The following is a 10,538-nucleotide window of genomic DNA, read 5'->3' as shown; positions in this document are numbered from 1 at the left end:
CAAAAACGACGCCAGGAAATTTGGGCACAGGGTCAAGCCGAAACACCGCTCATCCTGTTATTGCAAAAGTCCCGGCGGCGTTAATTAATATTATTCTTGCAGGCCACCATGGACTCAGGAGTAAGACGTAATTCGGCTGCCAGATATTGCTGTTTTTATAGTAATTTGGGCTTCATCTTTTGATGGCGACCAAATTACTGTCTGAGCACAGCTATAGCCATAATCTACATTACAGCCTATGGTGGCACATGGTGCGCCCAAATCTCCCTGCACTGTTAGTCACTGTTCTTTCTCCTGCTGCAGCTCCACATTGATCCTTTCTCTGAGCAATGTCAGTTCTCCTACAGGAGGTTTCTCAACATTGTAGTCAGTGGGGTTATTGCAGAGCCCTGGATGGAGGTCTATGGGCTTCCCTTTTAATGGCTTGCATTGGGAGTGTCGGTAGGGTGTGTCCATGCCGCAGAGCTTCTGAACTATATTAGGGGACTTCCTATTAAAAAAGTTGAAACAAGATTAATCCATAAGACCACACATGACCAGCTAGTACAAGCTTGTACATATATATTTTTTCTTTTTATTTGTAATAAGTAGTACGAACTTTCAGTAACTGAAAATACTTTTTCTGCTTCATAAGATGTTAATTTCAGATAAAAGATTAAACTTTAACAAATACGTTTGTAAACTGTCAACATAACAAGGGAATGATTTTTTATAAACAAATATTTTCGGAAACCCACAAGTAAACCAATCAAGAAAGGAAAAATTGGAAAAGGACAAAAAAGGAAGACTAAAAAGAAATGAATTTAACTTACCTGGGGCTTCTTGGAGTCCTCTTGTGCCCACAACGCCAGTCCAAGTCCCTCTGGCCAGCAACGGGCAACTCCCGCAAAGCTGGCCGGTCGCGGCCATTCGGCAACTACTGCGCATGCGCAACCCCCCGAGCCGCGTGCACCGATTGTGCTCCCATGGCCGGGAGCACTCTGCATATTCACAGTACCGATTTTTGCGTACTACGCATGTGCAGAACACTCACAACAGCGGGAGCGTGATGAGGAGGTGCATGGACGGCTAGCTTTGTGGGGGTCGCAGCTGCTATCCAGAGGGACTTGGACTGGCATCGTGGGCACAGGAGGACTCCAGGGGGCTGCAAGAAGTCCCAGGTAAGTTCAACTTTTTTTTTTTTATTTGACTTGAGATTTCCTTTACGTTAGACTATTTCAATATATATGTGAAGGCCAGAACCTGAAGTCTGGCCACTTTGGGTTCTGGTCGGCCAAAATGCAAAGTGGCCATCTCACTGTGGCCAGTGTTAGAAATGAATGCATACCTGCCGGCTTCTGCTCCTTAGATCTGGCTCCCCCACCTATTTCCCTCTGACTGCCGGACACACACACACATGCTCACTGCAGGGATCCGTTTATTCCTGTAGAGCGGGTCCTGACAGAAGCAATGTCTGCAGCGCTCCCGCTCTGCTTTCCTGCAGCCACAAACATGCATGTGTGTCCCCGGCTGTCAGAGGGAAATAGGAGGGAGGAGGAGCCAGAGCCGCCAGAAATCTATTAATTTCTGACATTGGCCGAGGCAGAATAAAGACAGCGGCAAACAGAGCGGACAGCTTCTGCAGGGAGGAGAAAATGGTGCACAGTGGGCAGAGAGGACACAACACAGTGGAGCGATGTGCTGATCAATAAACTACAGGGGAATGCATTCACTCCTCACACTGACTGCCAGGAATGCATTCATTTCTAACACTGGCCGCAGTGAGACGGCCACTTCGCATTTTGGCCGGCCTGAACCCGAAGTGGCCAGACTTCGGGTTCTGGCCGTAACATATCGGTGAGAAGTACGGTACTAAAATTTCATCAGCCCTTTCCTTCTAGGTGATATTTTCACATCTTATCAATATGCCTTTTAAGCCATCAGCAGGCATGAAAATAAAATCTGACAGTACTTTCACTAACCTTTTAATACTACTTCAATTAACTGCAGAGTGTTGAAAAGTTCTATTAAACAGGAAGTGGAAAATGTTTCTCTTAGTGAATTCAACATGGGCCAACATGCCTGTTACCGATTCTAGATTTATAAAACAGAACATGAATATTTTTTAAAACAAAAATATTTATCAGAACTCTCAGTAAAAAGCACAAATAAAAAAATACTCAGTCCCAGTCATACACCATAGCTTCTGCTGCTCCGTCATGATTTGGTTTTTTCTCCCCCTCCGGAAATGCTTCCCGCACTTTCATGACCACGCAGGACGGTATTGGTCGCCTGTCGTCCTCACCTAACTTTCGGTGTACCCATCCGGTGAATGCGCTGTATACTGCTCTTCTGAGGGATTTTCTGAGAATTCTATAAAGACATAGAAGACATTATTTCAGCTGCTTGGATTACATGCGATTGCCAGTTCATGCCTAAAAAGTCAAACTCTTTAAAGGGACCCTGAACAGGATATAAAATCAGAATTTTCACTTACCTGGGGCTTCCTCCAGCGCACTGTAACCTGTGAGGTCCCCCAGCGTTCTCCTGGCTCCTTCCCTGGTCCTGGCTCCTTTACACGGTGACTTTGGCCTGCAGTCGTTAGGGCTGCTTCCCACTGCGGACGATACGCGTCATCACGCCGGCTGGCTACATGTCATCATGCTGGCCAGCGCGAGAATCCTGAGCATGCGAGGTTCTCTGAGATTGAACTGCATATGTGCAGGACGCAGGCCGACGTGATGACGCGTATCGTCCGCAGGGGAAAGCAGACCTGGCGACTGCAGGCTGAAGTCACCGTGTAACGGAGCTGGGACCAGAGAAGGAGCAAGGAGGACACTGGGGGACCTCATGGCTACAGTGCGCTGGAGGAAACCCCAGGTAAGTGAAGATTCTGATCTTATAACCTGTTCAGGATCCCATTAAAAGGAAAACACTTAAAGAGTAACTGTAGTGAAAACAACAAATAAAATTGCTTATTGTTTTTTCAATATTAATTAGTGGTTCCCAACCTTTTCCGGCCCGGGGAACACTGTCTGGCCAAATTTTTCTCCGGGGAACGGCGCGCGGGGGGTGGGGCAGGGGATGCGACCCCCGGTTGTTTGCGCGACCTAGTGGACAGTGCCGTGCGCAGCAGGCTATGGGGGGGAGGGGGGGGGGGGGGGGCTGGGGTGCGGCTGCATAGCTAGCATAGTTGCCCCAGTGTAGGGAGTTTAGTTGCCTCAGTATAGTGCCCCAGTATAGCCAGAATAGTGCCCCAGTATAGCTAGTATAGTGCCCCAGTATAGCCAGTATAGTGCCCCAGCATAGCCAGTATAGCCAGTATAGTGCCCCAGTATAGCCCCCCCAGTATAGCTAATATAGTGCCCCAGTATAGCCAGTATAATGCCCCAGTATAGCCAGAATAGTGCCCCAGTATAGCCAGAATAGTGCCCCAGTATAGCTACTATAGTGTCCCAGTATAGCCAGAATAGTGCCCCAGTATAGCCCCCCAGTATAGCTAGTATAGTGCCCCAGTATAGCCCCCCAGTATAGCCAGAATAGTGCCCCAGTATAGTTAGTACAGTGCCCCAGAATAGCAAGTTTAGTGCCCCAGGATAGCCAGAATAGTGCCCCAGTATAGCTAGTATAGTGCCCCAGAATAGTGCCCCAGTATAGCCAGTTTAGTGCCCTCCCGCCCGTCCCCGCGGCCGCCGCTGTTACCTTACCTTAACAGCTGCCGCTCTCCCCTCTACGGCGCGTGTATATTCAAGCAGCGTATCTCCGGCTGCCCTGTGTGATGAGGAAGGAAGCAGGGCAGCGGCTTCCTGTAACGGCGATATGTATCGCCGTTACTATGGTAACCGATCCCTGCCTCCTGCGCATCACATACAGAGCAGCCGGGAGATACGCTGCTAGAATATACATGCGCTGGAGAGGGGAGAGCGGCAGCTGTTAAGGTAATAACAGCGGCGGCCGCGGGGACGGGCGGGAGGGGGAGAAGAGGACGGCACACCAGGCAACGTTCCGCGGCACACTAGTGTGCCGCGGAACAGTGGTTGAAAAACGCTGAATTAAACCACTTCAGGTTTCGCAGTTAGTCTGTGTTTGCCCATTGTAAAATCTTTCCTCTCCCGATTTACATTCTGAAATGTATCACTGGTGGTGACATCTTTAGTTCTGTCAGGCGACCTGCATGGAATATTCGTTATTGAGAGCTCTGTGCACAGGCGGAGATATTCCTTGCTTGGAAAGTGGAAAAAGCGGTTATTTCCCACAATGCAACGAGGTTCCCAGACAGCAAACTGTCAGGACCATGGTCCTGACATTACACTGTGGGAGGGGTTTTACCAGAATATCAGCCACACAGACGAGACAAGACAAATAACATTTATATCGTGCTTTTCTCCTGGCGGACTCAAAGCGCCAGAGTTGCAGCCACTAGGGTGCTCTCTATAGGCAGTAGCAGCATTAGGGAGACTTGCCTAAGGTCTCCTACTGAATAGGTGCTGGCTTACTGAACAGGCAGAGCCGAGATTCGAACCCTGGTCTCCTGCTGTGTCAGAGGCAGAGCCCTTAACCGTTACACCACACAGACCCTCCTGATGATCTATGCAAGAAAAGATAAAGATTTCTCGTGGGAAAGGGAGTATCAGCTACTGATTGGAATGAAGTCCAATCCTTGGTTAAAGTTCCTCTTTAATTACTAAATAAAAATGATTGCTCTCTATTATGATTTGATTTTAATTTGTTTTCCTTTACAGTGAAATCATATTATGCATGTTTATAGTAGAATAAAACCACAGATAAACTCAATGGGCAGTGAGTTTGCACACGGTAATATATTGGGTTCTAACACTGTCCAGCGAGGAAAGCAGAATGAAAACACTCTTAGGGCCGGTGCACACCAAAAATTGCTAGCGCAACTGCAAACGCTAAGTGGTTTTGGAAGTGATTTTTTGAAGTGATTCCAAGCATGTGCCTAGCGATTTTCTAGCTATGCCTAGCAATTTCTTAAGCGTTTTGGGGTGGAGATTTTTTACTTTTTGTACACTTTGCCATGGAAGTGTATAAAAAAAAAAAAAATGCTTGGAAAAAAATAAAATAAAAAAAATTGCTCAGTTCAGCATTTTTTTTTAGAGCAATTTCCCTCATTTCATATACTTAAAGTGGAGTCTGAATAACCTCCAAAATGCTGCAGGAACCATATCTGTGATTGGGGGGGAAAATCACATCGCTCTGGTGTAATCCATCTCATACAAATACATTAGCAAAGCGCTTTTCGACTTTAAAGAGACTATTCAGTTAAAATTAGACATTACATCGATCCTCTTCTGGTAAAAAGCGATGACTACTCACGGCTATTTAGCTCTCAAGTCCCTCCCAGAGCCCTAGAAGCCGATGCTTCCAGGGTGTAGCCCCGCCCCCTTGCAACCGAGTGGTGTGGAGCTTCTGTGGCACTCTATCTCCGATACAGAGAACGCCATGGCTCTCTGCAGCAAGGGGGCACCGACTTCTGGGAGGAGACTTGAGAGCTAAAGACCACGTAAAGCCTGGCACATCGGCTCCCGACCTACCAGGCTCGCACCTGCCCTCTCGTAGGAGAAAGGGCAGAGTCGCACTGTGCAGGCACGCGGAGTCACACTGTGCAGGCACAGGTCGGCTCACACTTGCCCTCTGGTAGAAGAAAGGGTGGAGTCACACTGTGCAGGCACAGGACGGCTCACGTCTGCACTCTGGTAGGAGAAAGGGCGGAGTCACACTGTGCAGGCACAGGTCGGCTCACACCTGCCCTCTGGTAGAAGAAAGGGCGGAGTCACACTGTGCAGGCACAGGAGGGCTCACACCTGTCCTCTGGTAGGAGAAAGGGCAGAGTCAAACTGTGCAGGCACAGGTCACCTCGCACCTGACCTCTGGTGGGAGAAAGGGTGGAGTCACACTGTGCAGGCACAGGAGGGCTCACACCTGCCCTTCTCGTAGGAGAAAGGGTGGAGTCACACTGTACAGGCACAGGAGGGCTCACACCTGCCCTCTCGTAGGAGAAAGGGCGGAGTCACACTGTGCAAGCACAGGACAGTTCTTGCCTGCACAGTAGCACAGAGTCTTGGTCGGGCTTGGTAAAAAAAACATATGCAAGCAGTTTGCCCCTGCGCAGTGTGGCCATGCTCCATAGACAAGGATTTATTGATGGGTTTCGGGGGTCCCAGCGCTGAAACAGCAGAAAGGAGTAGGATGGTATACAGCACACAACATATAATGAAAACCCACTTGTAGCGTCTTTTCTTCTTGGAAGGCTTAAATCCTTTACATTTGGTTGCCAAAAAAAGGAAAATCTTGGCCCACTCCACATTTAGGCAGAGCTGAGTGAACATGGGGTGGTTTGTTATGCATTGGATATTCTCCATCCGGGCATTCACACTGGGGATTTCCCTGCAGCAGATGGACTCCATCCCTGTCGGCATGGGGGTGCAGTTATTGCAGCTGCACCACTGGGTGTGGCCCATCTTGTGTCGGTCCCAGTCATCATAATGATCCGGATTAGACGGATCACGAATGGGGTTCTCTGGAAAACTCGGAGTTGGCGGTTGGTCTTGTCCACTCATCTGCCTCATTTTGGCATGTAACTCTTCAACCTAAAAAACATTAAAAGAAAAAAAAAATAGTATTATATATATATATCACGGTCCCCAGAATCCAGGGATCCCAATTTGTCCGCAGTGTGTGGGCAGAAAACTGATTCCTCTCTAATCACATTTAATCAGAGAAGGATCAATCTGATGGCTGATCTGGTGGCTGATGGACATCTTAGTAGACCTGAAGAGCCTCCTCTCAGAACTTCCTCTCTGCTCTAAAAGATACACAACAACATACTAACTTTTAAAGAAAAACGTTTATTTGTTACAGGTGATACAAATCCAGTAACAAATCTGCAGTTTGTCTACTCCCTACTGTAATGGAAGCAGACATAGGGTTAAAATCCTGCATTTTAAAATTAGAATCTCTGCCATGGCAGTCATCTGACAGAGCGGAGGGATCAAATTACAACTTGTGATTAGTCACAGATGAGGGGGAATTAGACGGGCTAAACTCTCTAAATACCTACAATGTGCATTTCTCTGTGCTTTCCTTTTGTCCTGTGGAAGAGTTCAGGTCCACTTTAAAGGGTACTGGGCTCCCATCACAGTTTGGCATGGGGGGGGGGGGGGGGATTAGGGGCAGCGTCATTGATTGCATACGGGAGGCTGCTCCAGTAGAACCTGGTCCATGTGGAAAGTGACATCACCATCCTTAGATATATTCACATCTACGTACTACAGCTCTCGACACGCATTGCGGCATGCATATCCCAGCATGCACTGCAGCCAGGAACGCGCCACATAGGCGGAATCCTTGAACTGCGGCCGCTGCGGATGGTGATAGCTCATTCCACATGGACGGGAGCACAAAGCATGAATGCAACAAGGAACACAGATATTACAAACAGTGATTAGCTTTAGCAAGGATATTTAGATTGCTTTAACCACATAAGGATCACAGTCTTTTCGCCCCTTAACCACTTAAGGACTGCAGTAATAAAACCCCTTAAGGACCAGAGCCTTTTTTTCCATTCAGACCACTGCAGCTTTAACGGTTTATTGCTCGGTCATACAACCTACCACCTAAATGAATTTTACCTCCTTTTCTTGTCACTAATACAGCTTTCTTTTGGTGTGATTTGATTGCTGCTGTGAGTTTTACTTTTTATTATATTCATCAAAAAAGACATTAATTTTGTAAAAAAAATGACTTTTTTTACTTTCTGTGCTGACATTTTTCAAATAAAGTAAAATTTCCTATACATTTGAGCGCAAAAGTTATTCTGCTACATGTCTTTGATAAAAAAAACAAAAACCATTAAGTGTATATTTATTGGTTTGGGTAAAAGTTATAGCGTTTACAAACTATGGTGCAAAAAGTGAATTTTCCCATTTTGAAGCATCTCCGAATTTTCTGACCCCCTGTCATGTTTCATGAGGTGCTAAAATTCCAGGATAGTATAAATACCCCCAAAATTACCCCATTTTGGAAAGAAGACATCCCAAAGTATTCAATGAGAGGCATGGTGAGTTCATAGAAGATTTTATTTTTTGTCACAAGTTAGCGGAAAATGACACTTTGTGACAAAAAAAAAAGGAAAAAAAAAGTTTCCATTTCTTCTAACTTGCGACAAAAAAAAAATGAAATCTGCCACGGACTCACCATGCCCCTCTCTGAATACCTTGAAGTGTCTACTTTCCAAAATGGGGTCATTTGTGGGGTGTGTTTACTGTCCTGGCATTTTGGGGGGTGCTAAATTGTAAGCACCCCTGTAAAGCCTAAAGGTGCTCATTGGACTTAGGGCCCCTTAGCGCAGTTAGGCTGCAAAAAAGTGCCACACATGTGGTATTGCCGTACTCAGGAGAAGTAGTATAATGTGTTTTGGGGTGTATTTTTACAAATACCCATGCTGGGTGGGAGAAATATCTCTGTAAATGACATTTTTTTTATTTGTTTTACACACAATTGTCCATTTACAGAGATATTTCTCCCACTCAGCATGGGTATGTGTAAAAATACACCCCAAAACACATTATACTACTTCTCCTGAGTATGGCGATACCACATGTGTGGCACTTTTTTGCACCCTAACTGCGCTAAGGGGCCCAAAGTCCAATGAGTACCTTTAGGATTTCACAGGTCATTTTGCGACATTTGGTTTCAAGACTACTCCTCACGGTTTAGGGCCCCTAAAATGCCAGGGCAGTATAGGAACCCTACAAATGACCCCATTTTAGAAAGAAGACACCCCAAGGTATTCCGTTAGGAGTATGGTGAGTTCATAGAAGATTTTATTTTTTGTCACAAGTAAGCGGAAATTGATTTTAATTGTTTTTTTCACAAAGTGTCATTTTCCGCTAACTTGTGACAAAAAATAAAATCTACTATGAACTCACCATACTCCTAACGGAATACCTCGGGGTGTCTTCTTTCTAAAATAGGGTCTTTTGTGGGGTTCCTATACTGCCCTGGCATTTTAGGGGCCCTAAACCGTGAGGAGTAGTCTTGAAACCAAATGTCGCAAAATGACCTGTGAAATCCTAAAGGTACTCATTGGACTTTGGGCCCCTTAGCGCAGTTAGGGAGCAAAAAAGTGCCACACATGTGGTATCGCCGTACTCAGGAAAAGTAGTATAATGTGTTTTGGGGTGTATTTTTACACATACCCATGCTGAGTGGGAGAAATATCCCTGTAAATGGACAATTGTGTGTAAAAAGAATCAAAAAATTGTCATTTACAGAGATATTTCTCCCACCCAGCATGGGTATGTGTAAAAATACACCCCAAAACACATTATACTACTTCTCCTGAGTATGGCAATACCACATGTGTGGCACTTTTTTGCAACCTAGGTGCGCTAAGGGGCCTAATGTCCTATTCACAGGTCATTTTGAGACATTTGGATTCTAGACTACTCCTCATGGTTTAGGGCCCCTAAAATGCCAGGGCAGTATAGGAACCCCACAAGTGACCCCATTTTAGAAAGAAGACACCCCAAGGTATTCTGTTAGGAGTATGGTGAGATCATAGAAGATTTTTTTTTTGTCATAAGTTAGCGGAAATTGACACTTTGTGAAAAAACCCCCAATATAAATCAAGTTCCGCTAACTTGTGACAAAAAATAAAATCTTCTATGAACTCACTATACTCCTAACGGAATACCTTGGGGTGTCTTCTTTCTAAAATGGGGTTACTTGTGGGGTTCCTAAACTGCCCTGGCATTTTAGGGGCCCTAAACCGTGAGGAGTAGTCTTGAACCCAAATGTCGCAAAATGACCTGTGAAATCCTAAAGGTACTCATTGGACTTTGGGCCCTTTAGCGCAGTAAGGCTGCAAAAAAGTGCCACACATGTGGTACTGCCGTGCTCAGAAGAAGTAGTATAATGTGTTTTATGGTGTATTTTTACATATACCCATGCTGGGTGGAAGAAATATCTCTGTAAATGACATATATTAGATTTTTTTATTAGATGACACTTTGTGACAAAAAAAATAAATAAATAAATGAAATCTGCCACGGACTCACCATGCTCCTCTCTGAATACCTTGAAGTGTCTACTTTCCAAAATGAGGTCATTTGTGGGGTGTGTTTACTGTCCTGGCATTTTGGGGGGTGCCTAATTGTAAGCACCCCTGTAAAGCCTAAAGGTGCTCATTGGACTTTGGGCACCTTAGCGCAGTTAGGCTGCAAAAAAGTGCCACACATGTGGTATTGCTGTACTCAGGAGAAGTAGTATAATGTGTTTTGGGGTGTATTTTTACACATACCCATGCTGGGTGGGAGAAATATCTCTGTAAATCACAATTTTATTGATTTTTTTTTTTTTACACACAATTGTCCATTTACAAAGAGATTTCTCCCGCCCAGCATGGGTATGTGTAAAAATACACCCCTGAGTACGGCGATACCCCATGTGTGGCACTTTTTTGCACCCTAACTACGCTAAGGGGCCCAAAGTCCAATGAGTACCTTTAGGATTTCACAGGTCATTTTGAGACATTT

At 45.6% G+C, this 10,538-nt stretch overlaps 1 protein-coding gene across 3 annotated transcripts in view; it reads right to left on the bottom strand.

The window, feature by feature from the left end:
* Positions 1 to 603: 603 nt before the first annotated feature.
* Positions 604 to 10,538, bottom strand: part of LOC137534653 (uncharacterized) — a 50,873-nt gene continuing 40,938 nt past the window's right edge. For 2 of the 3 annotated variants that reach the window (XM_068256262.1, XM_068256263.1), the window contains exons 10-11: positions 6,226 to 6,590; positions 604 to 2,352 (exon numbers count right to left, since the gene is read on the bottom strand). In XM_068256262.1, coding sequence (XP_068112363.1) covers positions 2,160 to 2,352; positions 6,226 to 6,590 — 558 coding nt within the window. In that variant the 3' untranslated portion in view covers positions 604 to 2,159. The remainder of the gene's footprint in view (positions 2,353 to 6,225; positions 6,591 to 10,538) is intronic. The other variant, XM_068256264.1, reaches the window with a different exon arrangement.

The sequence above is a fragment of the Hyperolius riggenbachi genome, chromosome 10 (assembly GCF_040937935.1).
Source record: "Hyperolius riggenbachi isolate aHypRig1 chromosome 10, aHypRig1.pri, whole genome shotgun sequence".
Classification (NCBI taxonomy): domain Eukaryota; kingdom Metazoa; phylum Chordata; class Amphibia; order Anura; family Hyperoliidae; genus Hyperolius; species Hyperolius riggenbachi.
This window is presented reverse-complemented; position numbering and strand designations above follow the sequence as displayed.